Genomic DNA, 23,346 nt, shown 5'->3' with positions numbered 1-23,346 from the left:
AGCAATGAATGTTAAATTGCTTTTTCCTTCTGGATCTCAGTAGAAATTAGCCACTTATTTATTTATTTATTTATTTATTTATTTTAGTAAATATCTCCTGCCATCCTTAAAGCTGTTTAGATCTTCTGTAAGTGAGGTATTTTCATTTTCATCATTTTCTGTTAAGCTGTTCTAACTCAGAATCTCACAGGGTCAAACTGAGTAGTCAGTGTTTTACTTATATGTGAAAATAGTACCTGGATACTCCAGAAGATTCTTAAAATGAAGCCGTGATAGAATTACTGGTTCACCGTAATTATTGAAGGGCTCCCAAGAATAATATATGGATGCTGCAACCAAAGGGAGAGTTTGTTTCTCCAGAGAAAAGTGGAAAAAGTAGAGCTATGAACAACTGTGTTCTTGGAAACAGTGTTTTCAGTTATCACCCTGTGTAAGACTCATTTCTAATTCTACTAATGTAGTATTTCTTGGCCTAATGGTGGAAAAATACCTAATTAATTCCTATTATGTCTGTGAAGTTTATTTGTGAAATTAATTGATTCTTTTTGGTTGCTATATGGTATTAATTGTTGAATTAGGAAAGTATTCTTTAGATGTGATTGCGAAAAATTATTTAATTAATGTATAACTTAATGAAATGCAATCATATTAGCTTTTACTGGCACACAGTAAGTGTTTCATTTCAGGAACATTAAAACAGAAAATTATTTTGTCTGTAACATTACAAAAATTACTGTGATTTTTTTTCTCCATCCATTTATATTTGGAGATAGTCCATTATTTTCACTTGAGTACCTTGCCTTTCAACACTTTTCCTTTCTTTCCAGCTAAGGAAAACAAGAAAAGTAAGTTTTTCTGATGGTAACATTCTTTTCAGATTCTGAAACATTGTTTTTTTCAGTTTGTTGTCTTACTCTAACATTTTTGTCTCCCAGAGGCTCACTAGTTCTAAGTATTTCCGGTTCTTATATGTGTAAATGTTGAGAAATTTGTTCTTATTATTAGGATAGTAGCTAAATGCATGGGCTCTTAGATGGAACAGGACTGTTTAAGCGTTCAAGTTCACTCTCTCCCACTTGTGTTATAAAAGTAACCTCACTCCTTCTTAGTTTGCTCATCTTTTTAAAACACCTACTTGTAGAATTATTGTCAGAATTAAGGGAGTTAATGCATAGGAAGGGCTTAGCATCAATGTCCCGCTCAGATGGTAAACTCAGCACGGTTACCTGCTGTGTTCATCATTACTGGTTCTAAAAATGCCTTGGAAATTTGGTGATAAAAGAAAGGAAGGGAAAGATGGGAGGAGTAGGTACTGATCCTATCACCTATTAAGTACATACTCTGGTCCTACCTTGTTCGGTTCTTATTCCCCAGTTCACCACCACAAGGTGATTTCTGTCCCGTCACAGTCTTGGAATTTCTTCCGCTCCTGGCAAAATCCTTCCCACGCCCTTGCGGTACTGGCTCACCTTTCTGCCTTTACCCCTTTGCTCCATCTGCTGCAGCACTTGAGCTCCCTCTCCTCTGCACCTGCTTTGTCCTATCTTTTTCCCTCAGGTCCAGAACTATTTATTCTCTTTCCTTCCTTCTACTCTTCCCCTGAAGAACTCACATATGCTCATAGCTTCAACCTTTCGTGGATGGTCCCTAATCATCCCTCCTACATCGATGGGTGTGCTATTCACCGACTGTAATTTTGGGATAATGACTGTTAGGAAATACCCAGCAGCATGGAATCATGGATTTTTGAGAGGCAGCAGAACTCTAGCATAACCTGGTTCAGCCCATTGAAATTAGATAAAATCGGTTGGTTTAGAAGATATGTTTTAGGACATGGTTTCCAAATTAGTATCAAAAATCAAACCTGCATAACACTTTACATTGTGTGAGTGCTTTTATTTACATTGACTCTTCTTATCATCACATCATCTCAGTGATGTGGATCAGGCAAGTATTCTTATCCTCAACCTAATATGAACACTAGAAAGATTTATAACTTTCATAAGATCATATTCCTGGTAAGTGTATAAATGTGATTAAAATCTACTGCCCCTAATTTCAGTGTAGTTTTTTCACGTGAGCACCCGATAATTCACCTTTTTGTTGCCCTGTTGAGATGCCACTAAAGTAGGTAAAGCATGCCTCACTAATTATTTGTAATTTTATATTTCCTTTGTGTTTCTTTGTAAGAGTTAATGGTGCCTCTGACTAAATGTCATTTCTCTGCAGTGTTATACTGTCCTAGTTTCCAACACACTTATAAACACATCAGTTTAAATGGAATATTTTTTGAACAAATGTATTCATTTTTAAAAAAATTTTTTAGGGGTGCGTGGGTGGCTCAGTCAGTTAAGCATCTGACTCGATTTGGGCTCAGGTCATGATCTCAGGCTCAGGAGATGGAGGGTTGGGCTCCACACTGGGTGTGGCGCCTGCTTAAGATTCCCTCTCTCCTCCCTCTGCCCCTCCCCTCTCTCTCTCTGTGTCTCCTCCTCATACACAAATAAAGAAACAAGCAGACTTTTTAAGGGTAAAGTAACTTTTTAAGGAAAAAGATGACTACTCAAATTTTTTATTAAACCAAGATTAAACCTAAGTATATTTCAGCTTCAAGTGCTGACTGGGAAAGTGTAGATCCTGAAGGACATTAGAGGATAAAAGGGTTTGGGGATGAAACATCCCATAAAGCAGAGGAAAGAACACTTTTACAAAGAAGTGAAAGATAAGAGTTCTGCTTTCATCAGCTTTCTTGATAAGCTGTTGCTCATGTTCTTCCTTTAGCAGTGAAAGTTAGGACCTATATGCCGGTTCCATATTACGGGGATAGCCTTATAGCATAGGAGTTCTAATTTGTTTTAGCTACACACATTAGATACAGTCTTGGACAGATTTAGGGAGATGAGCCTCCATGTAGATATATATTAGAAGCGTATAACTGTATATTTCCTTTTCTTACCTTAATTTATAATATAGAAAATTCATCTCCGGTGACATTTTGTCTGCTGGCTGCCTTGGACAATTTACCTAAAGAATACATAGAATCCTGTCACTGTTTTCAGTTAACTCTCTCATGACCATAATAGTCTCGTCCCTTTGGAATTTTAGTAATAATTCGATGGTCTAAATAAAACATTTGTGAAATAACTATAAAATAAATAATTAAATCTGCATAGAATTTGGTTCAAAACCTTCCAGAAAGTTTGGATTATATAAGTCATTTCCACATCTGGGTATCATGGCCAAAACGTTTGTGGATTTCATTTTGAATGGGACAAGCATGCACTTTGCAGAAATAACTTAGCCACTTTACTTCTTGCTTGTATTATTTCCTCCACCAACCCAGTAAGATTAAACCAATATGATTGTTTTAAAGATGATTGCCAACTACTATGTTAGATTTATTATACCCCTGGAAAATTTATTAACAATCACATACGTGCTTAAAACTCTCGCACTCGTTTTTTTTTAGACCCTACAGGGAAATGTTTATTTTGAATCTTTTCCCTTACAATCATTAATCTAGGTAGAGTTATGATAGTTATGGGCCAGGTGCCCAGAAGTGCTCAGGAATAACCGGGAGTGACGTGGCACATATGGGCGGGGGGTGTGTGCGTGCGCATGCGCACACACACCTGCATGCTTTTCTATGTAATTTTTCAGGGGAAGCTAGCTCAGCCCATTCTGTTTTCTGAAGCACTGAGTGGGCCCCAGAGTATTGTGATTTTCTATTTGCCCTGAAACTTATTTTAAAAAAAAAAGGAATATACATTAACTATACATACAAGTTATGACTTCAGATAAATGTTTACTAACAACACTAAGATAATCAGCTTTCAAATGTTTTAAGTATTTCAGTGTTCTCAAAATTTGCAGTCTTTTAATAGCAGATGGGGAGAGAGTGGTAGAACATATTACCCCTAGATGTATATCCTGGCCCTGCCAAATTATTTTTTATATATTTTGCTATATATATATATATGTGTGTGTGTGTGTGTGTATATACACATACACATACATACATACATATATATGTATATGTATGGGTTCTGATGTTCTTTTCTTAAGTTCAATCATCTGTATAAAAAAGCTAACTGATGGGGCACCTGTGTGGCTCAGTAGGTTAAGCCTCTGCCTTACGCTCAGGTCATGATCTCAGGGTCCTTGGATGGAGCCCAACATCGTGCTCTCTGCTCAGGAGAAAGCCTGCTTCCTCCTCCTCTTTCTCTCTCTGCCTGCCTCTCTGCCTACTTGTGATCTCTCTCTGTCAAATAAATAAATAAAATACTAAAACAAAAAAACCTAACTGATGAGGTTGATAATGCAGGTTTTTATCTGCTGACTTTAGTAACTGTGTAATCAGTCATCCACTTCAACTAACAAATATATAAAATGTCTGTCTCCAGGGCTCATACCAATCAGTTCATTTTAACTACTGCAAACTGACATGCATTTGTTTTACTATTGTAATTTCTCCAAAAAGAAGGGGAAAAAATCTTTTAAAATGTCCAAGTAAAACTTTATAGATAATGAAATGGGATTGTGTTAGAAGGGATATTGTACAGATCTGAAATGTTAACTCTATAAAACAAGGAAAGAAAATCAAGGTGGTGGTGGTTGTTTTTTTTTAATAACCAAAGTAGTATTAAATTATTTCTTCAGGTTTAGCAAAAGCATGCATAGATCAAAACCCAAGAAGGATACAGTTATATTCCAATAATGAAAAGGCCCACTCACTAAATATGTCGGGTACTAATATAGGTCCTAGGTAGCAGAGAGGTGGGGGAGGGGACTGGCTAAAGACAGAAATCCCTTATAGAAAGTGTATTTTAGGGCGCCTGAGTGGCTCAGTGGGTTGAGCCTCTGCCTTCGGCTCGGGTCATGATCCCAGGGTCCTGGGATCAAGTCCTGCATCAGGCTCTGCTCAGCAGGGAGCCTGCTTCCCTTCCTCTCTCTCTGCCTGCCTCTCTGCCTACTTGTGATCTCTCTCTGTCAAATAAATAAATAAAAATATGTTTTTTAAAAAGTGTATTTAGTAAAGGAAAACAGAAAAATGAAATCGGTTTATAGTGTGGTAAAAACCCAGGACATATGTACAAAGAGGGTGTGGGGAGGTATTTAGTTGTCAGGGTATTCAGAGGTATCCTCTCAATCTCTCTTAGTAGCTTGAGGAGATTTTTCTTTAACAGATAAATACATAAAGGGGTGCCTTGGTGGCTCAGTTGGTTAAGCCACTGCCTTTGGCTCAGGTCGCGATCCTGGAGTCCTGGGATGGAGTCCCGCATCGGGCTCCCAGCTCTTTGGGGAGTCTGCTTCTCCCTCTGACCTTCTCCCCTCTCATGCTCTCTCTCACTCTCTCTTTCAAATAAATAAATAAAATCTTTAAAAAAATAATTAAAAAAGAAAGAAATAATACCTAAAATTTAAAAAGGGATCGAGTTCTCAAAGAGTTTGATGTACTGCCCTAATAATTTTTAATATTAAATATTTTACATAACGGGAAAACGTTGAATTCTAGTGAAAATAAAGAGAAGGGGAGAAGGGCATGGAAGTATGGGTCCTTAAGGAAGGAAAGGCCAAATTGTATGTAAAAAGTAAGATAGAGAATAGAGCCACTTTTACATTTTCGTCACTTAAGACATCAGTTTAAACGATCCAGGGGCTACAATAATAATATAAATAGCAGCGAATAACTTGAGAATTTTCCCCCATACTAGACACAGTGCTAAGCACTCAAAATACATTGTTTTAGTTAATCTTTACAACAACCCTCTGATGCGGGCACCTCTGTTTTAACAATGAGAAACTGAGCCTCCAGAAAGTTCAGTAGCTTTCCGAGACACACAGTTAGCAATTGCCAAAATCAGTATTAGAATGGATTTGTTGGACTCCAAAGCGCATGGATGTACCCACCATATTTTCCTGTTGTAGGCTATTTCTCCTATCCTAGTCTGTAAGACATAGCTCAGATGATACCTACTTACTGCTTATAATTGTCATTATTTTTCAGGGACTTTGAAGTTTCCAATTATCTTATCCATTTATGTATGTTTCATTGGATTCCACTGAAGACTGTATTAGAGTAAGTTAGGGAAAAGGTGTTTCTTTATAGTCTAAGTCAAAATTATTTTGAGTTCAAAAGCACAGTGTGTCCATAAAAAAATGTTGAATCTGCATGGTCAAAACTCATTTAGATGACAGAGTATGTGGTTATAAGGTGAATAAAAACCTTATTTTTTTCTTTTTCAATTCTAAATAATTGCTAATGCTTCATCAAATAATTGAATTTACAAGTTCTTTAGGTAATCCTTAATGGCACAGACAAAAAGCAACAATTTTAGAGGATGGTTAGGCTAGAAGTGTGGGCATATTTTTTCATTATTATACTTTAACTGTGGGCATATTTTTCATTATTATTCTTTCTTGAATTATTGAGAAACAATGATATTTTTTATTTTAAGTTATGTAATCTTCTGGGACAAAGAAAAGTACCTAGTTGGGTTAGTCAAAGTATTTTGAATAATTTAGAATAATTTTCCTGTTTGCATGGAGAAGTATGTGGTACTCAGGACTTGGCATTATCATTTAGTTTGCTATTTACTGGTATATATCATTAAGCATGCCTAAGCATAAACTAATAATTTGCATGAAAATTTATTTCAAAAAGCATAGCAATTCATTAATTAACACGGTAGATAATACTTGAGCCCCTCATCCTTTGAGTTTGTTTTATTGCTGTTCTGCATTATATAGTTTCAAAAAATTTACAGCCAAGGAAATAAACTTGAAGGAATTGTAGTTAATTGAAGAAACCTATTGTTGGTGAACCGAGCACATCCTAGAATACAGAAATATACTTCTGTTTTGTACTTAATTAAAACATGTGATTGTCATTTAAACTTTTAATTAAGACAGTACTCACAAACTTGAATGTGAGTGTAGCTTTTTACAAAAACACCAAAATATTATGGGGCACCTGGGTGGCTCAGTGGGTTAAAGCCTCTGCCTTCGGCTCAGGTCATGATCTCAGGGTCCTGGGATGGAGCCCCACATTGGGCTCTCTGCTCAGCAGGGGGCCTGCTTCCTCCTCTCTCTCTGCCTGCCTCTCTGCCTACTTGTGATCTCTGTCTGTCAAATAAATAAATAAAATCTTAAAAAAAATAAAAAAATTAAAAAATAAACCAAAATATTAATATGAACTAATAAGAGTAAAAAAAAAAAAAGATTATTCCCTTAGGGAGAAGTTGTGGTGTTTGGCGCTTATTATATCTTAAAATGCTCTTTGGTTATATTCAATAATAAATTCCCTTATTTATTTTCATATTACTCTCTGTTTTAATTTTGCTTTAGAAATACAACATTTAGGGATGTTTTAAAGCTAACATTAAGAAGAAAAAATTTTAAATGGATATTTTCTTTTTTTTAAATGGATATTTTCTATTGAAAGTAGCATAGTCATAAATGCCACATTGCCATAAAATGGTTTTGAAAAAATAATATCAGAATTGCTTTTCAATGATGAATTTTTAAGCTAATGTGTATTTTAGATAAGAGAAGTAAATGTGGGAATGCCTAAATCAGACATGCATGCACACATACCTCACATTAACGCACATGTAGATTCATACAATATACAGCAACACATCACAAGACTTTGCTACTTTTGCATTTGGAAAAAGACCAGAGAGATCAACTAAAAGGTGTAATGTATGGCCCGGTGTATTGCCTAGGCATAATTTCCCTATATTTATATTTATACATTTATATTTATGGTATACAGTTATAACTGAAGATTTTGTGGATAGCAGCTGGCAATAAATAAAATTCAACTCATGAAACATAAAAAGAGAAGGACTTTGTTAGAACACTGTGACTGGTCCTGTGCTGGAAGTTGTTTTTAACATTGTTAAAAATACAAAATTTCCTTTGCTTTCCAGAACTTGTTCTTTCTCTACCAGAAGTTTGTTCACAATTCCTTAAAGTTTCATATGGAATATTTCCTGCCTTTGATATAGATTCTTTCTCCTAGGGTCATTGAGCTCCCAGAAGTCATTTCAATCATGGTAATATGAGTGGGTTGATTAAAGAATCATATCTGAAAATAACATAATAAATGCATATATTCTAAGATGTACATTTTTTTCACATTTAAGCTTACCTTCAATTGGGATGTGTTGTACAATGAATGGCATGGTAGTGATATTTTTTTTTCTTTATTTAAAGGGGATATATAAAATAATTCATCTTAAAATTGATGCTGGCTTAGATGTAAAGATAGATGGTAACTTACTGTCTTTGCCATCTTTATGGTCACCCAGTGCCTAGAGAACCCCTTTCACTGTCACTCAGTTTGAAACCTCAGGGGTTGTACCTTACAATAAATTTCCTTAGCTTGATCAGCGGGAGTGAAGTGAGTTTAGTGCAGAATGATATAAATGATAGTACTTCTTACATCAAAATCCTTATACTTTGAACAGACACTTTATCAAGTGGCTGAGCAAACACAGCAGCTTTTGAAGTATTTGAAGAGCCATTGAATTTAAGAGTCTTCATGCCTTCACTCTTCTTTAATCTTATTAGTACAGGTCTTCAGAACATGGCTCTTTCTTGGTTCAAATTTAAGGACATAGATTATGCAATAATGCTTAAAACTTCTTATCTATTTCAACCTGTTGATAGATATATCAAATACTTAGGAAGCTCTTGAATTTAAAATGAGAAGAAATCATAATATTTTTAAATGACATTCAAATGGATAAGGACCTATTTGATCTCTTTTATAGAAAAAAAAAGTCTTCATAAAATAATTCCATCTTTCTATCATTTTTTTTCCTACTGTATTTTCCCAAATTGAGTGAGGTAAACTTTTTGGCCCAATATTTTGTATTCACAAATAAAATGACCAAATGAACCTAAATGAACAAGAATGGGTCTAGAACAAATACAATAAATGTCAGATATTCAGACTCCATAAGGAATGTTAAGAATTCAGCCTTCTAACGTTAAATGATTAATCTTTTAAATTTAACGAGATTAATCATTTAGATGAATATCACTTTATCTGCTTTTTAAATTTTTATTTCTCTCATGTCCTATTCATTCTGGCCTCTTTATCCTAAGAATCTCAACTTCAGAATTAAATGAGAAACTGTTTATGAAAAGATTTTGCCTGATTCTCCATATAAACTAGGTGCCCAGGTATAAAGAGTAGGATAATTAGATTACATTGGACCGGTGTGTACATCCCAGCTCTGCCCCTAAACCAGTTGTGTGTCTTTAGGCAGACATATTCCCCCCTTCTGCTTCTGTCTCCCCACATTGTGCATTGGTGTCCGTCCTTTTCCATCCAAAAATCTCATTGATGTATCTGTGCCTCTCCATTCATACTGTCCGAGGTTAGCCATACTACTATCCGTGGACTTCTAAGACTCCCGACTGTTCTCTCTGACCTGGTCTTTTCTTTGTCCATCTCATTCTACCCCTAACCTCCAGGTTAATTTTCTTGGTTGTCATACTCTTTCTCACCAATCTTCAACATTCTGTACTTAATTACCAAAAAATCTTAACAGCATAGCCCAGCCTTCAAAACTCTTTATAGACAGTCAGTCCTACCTTTTCTCTTCGACTCTCCCTCCCACTGCATATTCCTTTCTGCTTTATTTATAGACATTCAGGTGCATGTGTTATCTCTCCTTACAGCTGTAAGTTGTATGTAAACTAAGACCATATCTTAGTCATTTTTTTTTATCTTGCACAGTGCCTTATACATTTTGTGTACTTAGTAAGTGAGTGGGGGAGTAAAGATAACTTACTTTACTTTCCTCTAATACAAAAATATAAGATATGGAATTAGACCTTCCTTGGTGAATCAGAATTGTCCTAAATGTTTCAAAGATGTATTGAGAACCTTTTATGAAAAGACATTCTGTTAAGTGTCGGGAGGTAGCTATGAATGAAAGAAGGCCTTTTAAGGTATCTTGCTAGATTTATTCTATCTGCTACAGAATTGGAAACCATATTTAAAAAATAATTTAAGATAAGTGTAAATCAGTTCAGAGTTGTATTTTCAGAGAGATGTTCTTTAGTGAAAGATGGGGGTTTATAGGGATTTTGGTGCTGTTTGGGTGCCGTGTGTGTGTGTGTGTGTGTGTGTGTGTGTGTGTGTGTATGCACATGAGAAAGAAGGAATAAGGGAATGCCTGAATGAGAGACTGGAAATCAGTAAATCAATCCAGGTGCTCAAATAATCGTTTTAAAATTGTTTGTTCTAAGCAGTGTCCCTAAAAGAAGGGTTTTCTAATGCTCAAATAATATATGGTAGTAATTCACAATTATAAGGCTCTTCCACAATTATTACTTTTAATCTAGTGCTTTAAATTATTATAATCTGGAGCTCAAGAGTTGCTTTTATATTGTATTTCCTGGGTAATGTAGACACAGGGCTGAGTAATTCCAAAAGTGTCCACAGCTGAGTTTATTCTTTAAATTATAGATCAGAGAAATAGGTTCAAACTGATGTTTTAGAATTTTCGTTATGGCTCTTTAAGCTTTTGCTTTATGACTACAAATTACATGTATTAAGTGAGTAGATTCCAACCATTTTAAGTGTGATGATCCCTTTCAGTGTCAAAAACAAATGGATTCTTTTATAACAATTGTTCTTTCAGTATTCTTGATTGAAAAAATATATAGGCAAAACCTTACTCTAAATCTTGTGATTTTTTTAAATGAATCTGCATTTTATTAATCAAAAAAGATGAACATTAAAATACAGTATCCGATGTGTATAATAACATAACTTAGGCTTCAGACAATGCCTGATGCAAATATAGATTCCCAGTCCCTTGTAATAAAATAATTACTCATTCAGTGCAATCTTTTTAATAACACAGCTACCAGTGAATATCAACCCACAGGTTGGGAAATTTTGATGAGATACTTGCTTTCTTCAGACACTACTACCAATTATCTGTGATCTTAACTACTAATTTAATAATTGATACTCTATTTCAGAAGTTTTTAAAGTATCCTAGGACATCAGTCTCTAAATTGTACTCGTTTATGTTCTTGTTTTTGCTTTTTGAAGATTTGTACAAGCATTTAATGAACTAGTTGAAGAACAAAAGCTAAACTTTAGTTGTACTAGTTCCCTTCATTCCACAAGGCTTCGTTTCTTTACGGTGTCCCTAGTTATTTATTTTCACTACCTGTGTTTTGCCATTAAATGATTTCAAATGCTCGAGTCATTTTCAGCTATATTGAGTGACTTTAGAATCTGCCTGTGCCCCGTAGTCATCTTTTGAATCTCAATCAGTCTTTCTCCCTGTCTCTTTCTTGTTAAACACTAACATTCTGATTATCAGTTTGAATTTGAGTCAAAGCAGACTGACCTAGATTGAATGAAATGGAGCCATCCCCCCCACCAAAAGTTTCTTTAGCAAGTTTGACTGTATCTGTTACCCAGAGAGAGGTTCCCTGGGCATGAAAATGATGGTTATTGTTGGTCACCACATCTACTTTTAACGTGATACTTTTTAATGAAAATATACAAACACTTCTGAATTAAGGATTTGGATACCAGAGAAAGAAAACACAAAGCACTCAAATCTCTTTGTATCCCTCCTTAGGCTAGAAGAAAGTTAAGATTTCCATTTCTACTGATGTACATTTACCTAAGGAATTTTGTATTAAGTGTCATGTCTAGACATTTAGATCATAATAAATTTGAACGTAATAGCCATAGCTTTTATTTTGTTGTAAATACATAAATAAAATATATCTAATAATTCACCCAAAAAACCAGATGTTAAATTGTAGCAGACCTCATGAATGCAACATGAATCTGTGTGTAACATGGATAGACAGTATGTTTTCATGATCTTGTGTGTTAGTAGCAGAAGGAGGCCTGCTTAGTTCTGCACCCTTCAGACCATACATGGACACTTGGTTCACTTCTGTGATCCTCACTTTGATAACCAGGATCTAGAAAACTGGAATGAAGTTGGAGTTGGGGAAGGAGTAAAAGCCATTTCAAATGAGAAATTCTTAAAGGTCCCGGGATTACATTTAGTATGTATTTAGTAATAGATGTAGAGGACACTGGGAGATAGCAAAACTATTATTAAATATATGAAAGGTTACTATATTTTGAATTTTCCTTTATAGCTTTTCCAGGTTGAAAAGTCCCAAGAAGTCAAATTTCTGCTCACTACAGAGGTGAATTTCTAATGAACGGGATGGGTTGTAGTAAGAGAAAAGTAAATTCTCTGTTAATAGGTATAGTCGGTCCTAGGTTGGATGATCATGTGATAAGCTGTGATAGGATAACAAGGACCAATGGGTACGTGGACCAGAGTCTCTAATACCCTCTTTCAAACATGAGTGTCTCTGAAATACGGGAAAAGAAATGGGTGTATGACACAAATCAGGATTTAACAGTGTTCAGAATACTCTCTTTTAAATTACTATCTCAGAAGATATTTTATAATGTCTCATTTCACTCCTGAACCGTTGTGATTCCTTAAGAGCTGTACATTCAAAATTGTGCTGGATACAGATGCAGCCGAATATGGAGGACATCAGAGATTGGACCACAATACTGATTTTTTTTCTGAAAATTTTAAACATAATGAGCGTCCCTGTTCTCTTTTGGTAAGTAAGGTCTTTAAGATCTATTCATTGCATATTCATTTAATCCTTTATTTTTAAAGCGGTATTTTTGTCCAAAGAAACAACTTTGTGTAAGTGGCATGTAAAAAAACGAAATGAAACAAAAAACAAACGGGGTGGGGTTGATAGAAAAGAAGTGAGCTGAAATATTCAGAGGCGGTGTGTGTGGTGCTGGGCTGAATTTGCTTTTGGAAAACTGGTAGTAATGGGTATTTGGAGGACAATTGGGAAAGTTTGTCTATCACTAGGAATAAAAAATATTTCTCAAAAAATAAAGAGAAGGCATATTTTTCTATTTTTATGCAACAGTTTACTTCCCTTCTGTTCTTGCTTTCTGTATAATATTTTACATCCAGCAGATTTCTACATTATTGACTGTCTAATGAAGTTTAATTTAAAACACCTTAAGAGGGTCTATGAAAATCTATTGCTTTTCTTTCCTGCAGTCAATTAAAGACTGAATTCATTCTACTTAGCGAATTTTCTGATTTCCTCATATCACTGAGGAAAACATTAAATCATATAACTAATTTTTACTCTGTGTTGTTAATACATATGAAAGAATATTGCTTTAAACTACAAGGTTTCAATTCTTTTAAAAATGTAGGATCTAAAAACTCTCCAGATTTGGAGGAGGACTTTATGTCCAGATAGTAAGCTCAGATCCATATATCTACATTATGGGTTTTTTTTTTCCTTTTTCCTGACTAGTCCTATACTCGCCCCCCCATCTTCTCCCTCCCTCCCTCTCATTCACATTCTCATTTTCTTGTCCTCTTCCTCTCCCATCACTCTGCTTCAGATGCACATTTTTTCATCATGGGAGGTCTTAGATGAAGATTTGTTTCACTTTTATGAGGCCAGAATGTATCTAACAAATGTATAGATAGCTTTATCACAGCTGTTACATTTCTCTCTTTTCCAAAAATTTAAGTATAAGTCAAAGGGGAGAATCTGTAAGGGATGCCTGTTTCCCCCATTTTTCTACCATATTCCCACCTCTTAAAGTGGTGCAGATATATCACTTTGTAAATCACCGTAATTGCCTATGGAATCAGCTTTCCCAAGACAGTGGCATAAAATTAATGAAAAGAGCAGAGATGAGCAAGATTGAGTCGTGGATTATAGGCTCTGAGGAAAGTGTAATGGCCACAGGAGACGTGAGGGTTACTCTGACAGTATGTGTGTGTATATAGGTGGTGACGATGGTGACATACGTTAATGTAGCTTTAGATACAGATGTAAATACATATGCATTTTTAAGAGGGAGGCCTGGGTGGCTCAGTGGGTTAAACCCTCTGCCTTCGGCTCGGGTCATGATCCTAGGGTCCTGGGATCAAGCCCCACATCAGGCTCTCTGCTAAGCGGGGAGCCTGCTTCCCCCACCCCTCTCTCTCTCCCTGCCTGCCTCTCTGCCTCCTTGTTATCTCTGTCAAATAAATAAATAAAATCTTTTTTAAAAAATAAAATGATTAAGAGGGATGGTTTCACGGTGCTATCAGATTTTATCCACAAAGAATAAGTGTTGTAGTTTGTCGGAACATTCAGTTTTGCCATATAAAGTTAATAAAAATAGTTTCTAAAATGAATTTTTTTTTAATATTGTTTGAGAGAGAACACACAAGTGGGGGTGAGGGGCAGAAAGGGGGTAGAGAGAATCTCAAGCTAACTCTGCACTGAATGGGGAGCCCGAATCGGGCTAAGTCTCACAACTCTGAGATCATGACCTGAGCTGAAATCAAGAGTCAGACACTCTCCCAACTGAGCCACCCAGGTGCCCCCTGAAATGAATTTTAAAAATTATCTTAGGAGACACCTGGGTATCTCAGTCAGTTAAGCATCTGACTCTTGATTCTGGCTCAGGTCATGATCTCAGGTCCTGAGGTTGAACCCTATGTCCAGCTCCATGCTCAGTCAGCTCCCACTCTCTCTATCCCTCTCCTTGCTTGTGTGCTCTGTTTCTCTAAATAAAAACATAAAATCTTTAAAAAAAAATTATGTTAAAGTTCTGCAACAACCCCTGAGAGATTAAGGAAGATCATTCAACTTGGAAGGAATGGAAAGGAATTTGGAAGAGTCAGGCAACATTTGTATGTAGCAAACTTCCTAAAGCTTCATGTGTCCAGTGAGGGCTCTCTGTTAGGTAGAGAGGCCTGGTAGAGCATTGAAAAGACCACAGAATGTTGTGGCAGTGAACTTGGGATCAAGCCCCCTGTCTGCCATTTACTAGCTTTAAGAAATTGAGTTCTCACCTTTTCTGCACTACATTTTCCATCCTCTGTAATGAGGATTAGTATAGGATACTGTCCACAGCAACAGATTCTTATGACACATAAACTCATTAACTTGGCCAAGGTTTTGGAAACCGCAAAATGCTATTTCACGTGTACTTTAAAGGTATTGTTATGGCTATCCAGTTCTTTTTTAGGTATGTTAAGCCCATCAGGATACTAGGTGCTTGAGGACACATAGTTAAGAAGAACTTCTCCCAATTTGGGGGAAGTTATAATCTTAAACCAAGGGCTCACCATCTATGGGGATGGGCAGAAAATATCTTGCTGTGCTTTCAGTTCTTGTAAAAATAAGAAGATTCTATCATAATTAGAACAAGCCAACTCACAGTGGCAGCAACAGTCAGGAGATTATTTTGCAAGTACTAATTGAATTTATCTTGCAAATAAGGAATGCACAGGTCGAAATTAGCAGGTGGAGTGGAGAGCAGCACATGAGCGTTGGTAGCAGGTAGAAGAATACCGCACTGCAAGCACATGAGAGACAGAACATAGCTTAGCGCCTGCCTCTATTAGAATTCTGATCCAGCTGGGTCAAAAAGGTGATGATTAGCTCTGTCTTCCCAACGGCAGCATCTTGTTTCAGTAACTTAAGGTGCTTCAGGAAACACTCATTTAAATGTCTTCAGGCTCCAGGTGAAATGATCACTGGTTTTAATATAGGAATAAGGGAACCCAAATAGACCAGAAAGTCCAATAAAACATGTTCCTTCTTGCCAGAGTTATCCTTTGAAGAGCCAGAGGGGAAAAAAATCACATTAAAAAACAAACCTGTTCTAAGAATACCTCATTATAGTGGGACTCTATTAAAATAGGTCATATGTGCTGGGATCTGATCAGGGTTCTTGAAATGACTGCAGACGCTCCAGGTCTCATTCCACCACCAGCGAGAGATCACTCTTGCCTCCCACACGCCTGGAATAAAGGGGAGAAGAGAAGGCTTCTTTCCTTCTCCATAAAATTTCTGCCCATCATAATAAGGACACAGTATTTACCAAAGCTTAATTTGCAAGCTCAATAATCCAAAGGATTTGCTGAATAAGTGTCAAATCTGCTTTCAAAGATAGTAACAAATAGTGCTTGAAGGAATCTTAAAATAGCCACACAAGCTGCTGATGCAGGTACCATTCCAGCACCTTCCCTATTATGAACTCCATCAGTTGACGCTGGGAAGCCCGGCGAGAACCATGTGTGCACTACCGTCGACACACCTCTGCTAAGATCAGAGTCGCCCGCAAACGCCAAGAAGCGATGGGAAAGAATTTCTCCATTCTCCTTTACTGGCAATTGTCAGAAACTACCCTTTGGCACACTCATTTCCCTATATCTTGGTTTTATTTTGTTTTGTTTTTTAAAGATTTTATTTATTTGACAGAGAGAGACAACGGTGAGAGAGGGAACATAAGTAGGGGGAATGGGAGAGGGAGAACCAGCCTTCCAGTTGAGCAGGGAGCCCGATGCGGGGCTCGATTCCAGAATCCTGGGATCATGACCTGAGACAAAGGCAGCCGCTTAAGGTGTGAGCCACCCAGGTGCCCCTATATTTTTGTGTCTGATAGAGGAACTTATATGAACCTGTATGTTACTTACATGTTGGTCAGTGCACTGGAAGCAGGGAGGCTTTCTTTCCCTTCTCTGGTTCATAAATTCAAATTCCCTGGCACAAATGGAAGAACAGATTATTGCACCTAAAACGAGAATTAGTTTCCTTTACGGTAACTCAAGTAGTCTCAAGGGTGAAATAAAAATAAGGCAATAATTTCAGCATTTATTACTTTGCCAGTTTGGCTCCTCATCACTAAGAAGTAGATCTGTTTATATGATTAAAAAAAAAAGAAGAAGTAGATCTGTTTATTCTTATTCTAAATTTGGGAATTCAGAAGCAGACTTTTGGTTTAAATACAGAATTTGGCATAGGTATATCTTTATTGTAGTGGAAATACAATTTAGCAGTTAGGAAAATGTCTTTTGCTCTATCCCAAATCATGTACATGTTTGGGTTTTTCAGATAAGAAAAAAAGTCAAACAATTCTTAAAGCTTATTCTTTTTTAATATTTCTAAATCAGATAATATAGATTTCTATATAGAAATATTAGTATCACTTTTCTCTTAGCCTAACATGAAATAATGAATTAGAATAAGATTTATTTTTTCTCAGAAAATACTTTATGAACTAAAACACATATGTGAAAATTAGAATTATTTTATATATCAAACTTATTTTTCAAAATAATTTGTAATTCTTTTATGACAAATGTGTGTATGAAGACTATTAAAAGTCTAATACCCTTTTCATCAAATGATGTTATCACCCTTCAATTATGTGCTATTGCTAAATTTAGCAATTTCTAAGGAAATTTAAAAATTAAGGTATTTTCTACTTAAAAGTTATTTTAAAATTTTCTGTTTTCAAATTTTTGCCACTCTGTTTTCAAAAATTGTAAAATTAATTTTTGCAACTCAGTTATCCTCGAAAAACATAATACTTTGCCTGGATGTCATAATATAATAGATTATTGTGTGCTTTGCTTTTTTTGTTTTTGTGGGGTTTTTTGTTTCTGAGTTTTTTTAATCATGTTAGTTCAACATAGTGATTAAGTCATTAGGGTAGTCAAAATAACTAGGTATATTAGCATGCATTTTGCCTCTCTTAAAAAGTGGATTGAATTATACTATGGCATTCTGATTCCTTCTGAAGTGCTGACTATAAATATAGCTAGAAAATATTAAATTCATGACCATACATTACATTGTCTTATATGTTCTTAATGTGCTCCTGACCACAAAGTCTTTAGGGCTCAATGGCTAACACATGGGCATGGTATATATGTTGATCAGCATATATTACCTGTAGCATACTAAACACTTTTTCTATACATACACTTAAATATAAATTGTTTATATTTAAATATGCTTAAACATTTTCATGTTTAAACCGACTCAAATTATGTTCATATTTCTTTTCACTTGCTGTATGAATCAAAACTATTTTTAGAATTAAAATTATAAAATGAGTGTTACAGAGCCAATACTTAGCACTAAATTATAGAGCCCCCAAACTGTTCGTGTCTGTAATTGTCTCATCATAAGGATTAGTTCTGATTATCTTAAATCCTTTAGTATAATTGGTAGTCATTTCCTAACCACTAAGAAAATTGATTTACAGACTCAGAACCCTAATAAAGAAAAAAACTCAAAATTCCATAAATAGCCAGAGTTAAGAAAAATCACTTGCTTGGGGAAATTCTTTCATGTTGCCTATACTGCAAGGGCTCAAGAGCAACATAAACACATTCTAGTAATTAACACTGCAGTGAAAAATATAATTACACAATATTTCCGTTAATGATACTCTACAATTACCAACTGAAGGTTTTTTGAGCAGATAGTATTAAGAGGTCTCTAAGTGTGAGTGGAATTGGCCTCATAAAACTCCTTACATAAAATGACCAGCATCATTTAGTAAGAGTTCTTGGAGCATTTTTTAACCATTGAATGCCAAAAGAGGAAACTCAACACATATAACGCATATAGTTTCTTGTCATCCCTTTTGTTTTACTCTTACATTCGGGGCGGCTAAAATACCAAGAGATCGCAGAAAGGAAGAGTGTTTCTAAATTATAGGTTTATAGTTTTCATTTGTATTTCATTAATGAAATTAGTTATGAGGTTATGAATCAAACAGAGTAAGTGCCAGAACTCTGTAGGATTCAATACGAGATTGATGTGACCTGTCCTGCTAGATCACTGTGCCACACTGAGCAGAGATCTGTCATTATTTGTTTAGGTCTGACTTGTTTGTTTCATTAGACCTGTCTGCAGAGCCTTGAACTTACCAGAATCCTTTTATATTCATATAAGACCATACCTAAAATCAGAGAAATATTTTTAGTGTAAAGGGAACTGAAATTCTTTTATCTAGTCGTTGGTGCTACTGAAAAATGTAGATTGATCTTCAGTTCTAAAGTGCTTAGAAGAGTTCAGAATCATTCCATTATAACCTGCTGCCCCAGTGATTAGTTAAACCTAGTTTTTGTGATTCCCCAAACTATACACACAGAACAGAGAAAATACATGGCAAACTCCTTTGAAAGGGCAGAACACTGTCTCCTGACTCCTGCCTATTTTGATGAGAATTGGAGAGAGAATTGGTTGAACCTCTAAATTATAGGAAAAATAGAGGGAAACAGGTTATGGCATTGACATAAAGGGTTTCCTCACACTTAATGATGGCAAGGGCATACTGTTTATCTTTTGGAAGTACTAGAAGCAGATCAAACTGTGAGACATTGAGCTACCCAGTGACTGTTAGCATTTGTGAAATTTTGATGATGATCATTTTTGAAAATCACTATTAATTGAAGATTAGAAAAACTCTTCTCTAGTTACTGCGTTCATAATATAAATTTCTTTTTAAAATGCCATCATTTTACAACCACTTTAATCTTTATTGTTCAAAACTAACCAACTAGATTAGTATATCTGATTTTTTTTAGAATTGTGAGAGTTCTTTATGACAAAAACCTTAAGGGAAAACATTGTGTTCATTTGCAGAGTCGAGATGTATTGAACATCCAATAGTTTCATTCAGTGGAAACCAGCTGTTCTGTTCCTTTTTTTTTTTTTTTTTCCTTAAGCCGTGACTGCTTTGCATCTTTTATTCTGGTTCTAAACTGTAAAAGCTTTTTTTTTTCTTTCTTTAACCCATCAGCCAGACTTTTACTTAAAGATAAAATGACTGAAATAATAAAATATTCACAGTGTCAGAAATGGAGAGATACTGTCACAATGATGCCAGCAGTCTAATATTATTTTTACTGTTTCTTAACAGTAAATATGTTATATATAAAATAGCACATAGATAAACATCAAGCAGTTCAGCTCACTTCTCGATTTTGTAAAAAGTATTTCAGATATAAGTCTACCAAAGAATATCTTGTGATATATGCACATATTTGGCCCACTTTTATTTATTCTTTTATTCATTGTTCATTATTTTGTCATCATTGGCACCTACTTTGTCCACTGGCACCTATGAAGAGTTAGAAATGTGAAGACTTAGGGCTTCTACCCTTGTAAAGTTCATAGTCTCGTGGGGAGGACATAGCATAAACTTGAAAAAAATCGCAAATTGTGTTAGATGTTCAGAAAGAAATAAAAATCCCCTTTGACCAGAGAACTTGGATTCACCTCTCATCTCTGCCACTTACTAAGTGTGTGACCTTGAGAAAATTATTTAGCTACCCCGTGCCTCCATCCCTCATCTGAAAGGTGGAGGTGATCGCAGTGCTGCCTCACAGGGTTGTCCTGAGGATTGAATGAACTAGGACCTGAAAGACGTGGAGATCCTTCCTGATGGAGGGCACAGACTGAGCGCTTAGTAGCTATTAGCTGCAATTATCGTTTGGCATCCTCACCATACAGAAGGGAGATCAGGGACCCAGAGAGGCAAAGCAACACAGCCAAGGTTGCCCAGATTAAAAAAAAAAAAAAAAGAAAGAAAAAAGAAGAAAAAGGAAACAAACAAAAATGCATCAGTCATAGAAAACAAAGTGGAAAACCTATGCTATCTAACGTTGTCAAGGGACACCCCTCTGTGGAGCTGGAACTTTTTAAAATGCAAGAGATAAGGAACTAGCAAGGTAAAGAGTATTCTGAGCAGAGACCCAGAGAAGGGAGGAAAGACCCCCCTGTGGGAGGAGCCTGGTGCGAGGGGAGAAGAGACTCGTGCCCCAGGGAGCTGAGATGGGAGATGGGCTGTCTCGCAGGAAGGAGCCGAGTCAGGACCCTGCAGGGCTTGGAGAGGATGCTACTGCATTTTCAATGCAGGGGCAAGCTTTTTGCCTGGTTTAAGTTGGGGAGGGACCTAAATACCCTTAGGATCCCTTATATTACCTTTAAAGTTTATTTCTTAAAATGACAGAAGACAAAACGGGATGACAAATAAGAGTCTTGGTGTCGAGCAGTGTTCTGTATATTACTTTTATTCACCTGAGTAGAATAACGTTGTAACCTCAGGGCAGCCTTCCTGTACCACCGGATAGTGCCTCGTCAGCAGCGCGTGTCCTTCAGAGCCCTCGTGTCTGCGGAACGTCGGGTTTGTAAAGTGTATGGCGCCCTCTAGTGGGGGCTGCTTCAAAGGCGTCTCACTTAGGTACCGGGACTGCTGAACCGTAGTAAACGTCTCCTGGGAGCTTGCAGAAGTGTAAAGATAACTGTAGCTTGAAGCAAATGTGAGAGGGCATCGTGTCCTTTTGACATAATGTCATCGTGTTCAGTATTTCTTTCAATGGCACTGACATGATTGTGTTGACTTAGGTGTACATTCCAAGCCGAGTGGGCCTCATCCTTCAGAATGTGGATCTGCCCAACTGAAGAGACGGAGTTTCAGCTTCCCCAGAAGCCAAGTGTGCTTTGTTTTCCTGTTCGCATTGTCACAGAGCTTGTAATGTGTAAGCTGGCAAAACACGGCTGTCTAGACGAAACATCAGACGTCTGAAATGTAATACTGGTTTATGCAAATGATCGTCAGACTCTGGCTGGAGGGGGGTATGTTTTTGAAATTTCAAGGATCCTAGACTCTATTTTTCCAGGCATCCGAGCAGCTAGGATTCTCAGATGAAGTATTCGGTGTGATGCCTTTAAACAACTTTTCTTTCTAGGCCAATATTTGATCCTTAAAGTTCACATATGAATCATGTGTCATGTATGATTATTTCTGTTGAATGTATACAGTATTTTTTTAAGAAGAATATTGGGGGACTTTATTTGTTCTAAGTATATCTTGGTTTAATATATAAAGCGCCAAGGTTGTTACTATTTTTTTTTTCAAATTGTGTTTAGAAATACTGTAATAAGTATGTAGTAATGTAGTAATGATATAAAATTAAGAGTTGGATCAGAGATAATATAAAACCATTATAAACTTGTCCATGCTTCATTCTGCCTAAGTTTTATCTTGTGATCTCTGCTTCATTTAGTATCTTGGTGGATGCTGATATCTCCGTCTTTCTGAAGACCTGATTTGGTAATTGTAACATTTCAGAAAACATCTTTTATTGTTGATCAATAAAAAATAAAAAAAAATTTTTAAACTGCAAAATTGCCTTTGCTAATATTTACTTTGCTGGACTACCATTGGGATTGATTTAGAATGAATGTTAAAATGCTTATCTTACCTCTGATACCCTCCCCACATATATGCATGCGTGCACAATGGGCCAAGCATAGGGGTTAATAATAGTTTTTCTTTAGGTACTATTTTGTAATGTAAGATTATATTGACTAACCCAGATATCCAAGCTACTCTGCAGCTGTAAACCTGAACAGTTTCAGACGTTGAATTAGCTGTCTCAACTCAGTAGGATACTCAGTCATGAAATTGCCAGTCAATTCATTAAATAGTAGGCCACGGGTCTAAAATCAGTGATACATAATTCATTCATAACTGAGAAATTGTGATGCATTTATAAAAAAGAGCATCCCTCACTTTTTTAAGATCTTATTTTCTCCTTTACATTAATACATAAATAGTGATGGCTTCTTTTTTGTTTGTTTTTAGCCTGATTATTCATGACTAATAAGCAGTACTTGGAAGTCTTTACATTAAAAACTTATTCAGTACTGGAAAGGGTTAGCAAAAGAGACTTTTATAGCTAAATCTATTATATATTTACCATTTTTCTTATAACTTAGGCCTGAAACATGGTGTTTACTTTAACTTCAAAGTAGAGTAATAGTTTGATTTCCTGACAGACTCAGGGTTGCTAGCTGATGATGATACCTACTAGAAAATGTTACCGAAAGCCTCTGTGTTGCTTGTTACCAAATGTTCTGAGTATCTTAGCACTGCCATGATCTGTGTACTGTACCCTTTACTGATAACCATTCAACATACAGGGGCGCCTGGGTGTCTCAGTCGGTTAAGCATCTCAGATCCTGAGATTGGGATTTATGTTGGCCTCAGGGTCCTGGGATGGAGTCCTACATTAGCCTCCCTGCTCTGTGGGGAGTCTGCTTTTTCCTCTGCCTGCCACTCTCCTGGCTTGTGCTCTCTCACTCTCTGGCAAATAAATAAATGAAATCTTTAAAAAACAACAACAACAACATTACAACATACAACCATGATGTTTCATGTTCTTGTTCATCATTTCTTACTTTGGCATTTCATTTGTATGAAGAGATATGGGAATTTTCTATCTTTTTAGCTCTTTGCTCTTTGAAAATAACAAGAAATTACTTCAGATCTAGAACACATCTTCTTTCCCTTTTGACTTATGTGGCAAAGAATAATCATAATGCCATATTTTCATTGTATTGATCAGCCTTACTAATATAATGTTTAGATTTTTATGATCGAAAGTTCAAATTTAACAATGTAATGTAAGT

The 23,346-nt window shown here is 36.0% G+C and overlaps 1 protein-coding gene across 1 annotated transcript in view; it reads left to right on the top strand.

Moving 5' to 3' along the window:
• GBE1 (1,4-alpha-glucan branching enzyme 1) overlaps positions 1-22,060 on the top strand; it is a 281,560-nt gene extending 259,500 nt beyond the window's left edge. The window contains exons 15-16 of the mRNA XM_080808172.1: positions 12,531-12,648; positions 21,277-22,060. Coding sequence (XP_080664298.1) covers positions 12,531-12,648; positions 21,277-21,333 — 175 coding nt within the window. The 3' untranslated portion in view covers positions 21,334-22,060. The remainder of the gene's footprint in view (positions 1-12,530; positions 12,649-21,276) is intronic.
• The last annotated feature ends 1,286 nt before the right edge of the window (positions 22,061-23,346 follow it).

This window comes from Martes martes (assembly GCF_963455335.1).
Source record: "Martes martes genome assembly, chromosome: 1".
In the NCBI taxonomy this organism is placed as follows: domain Eukaryota; kingdom Metazoa; phylum Chordata; class Mammalia; order Carnivora; family Mustelidae; genus Martes; species Martes martes.
This window is presented reverse-complemented; position numbering and strand designations above follow the sequence as displayed.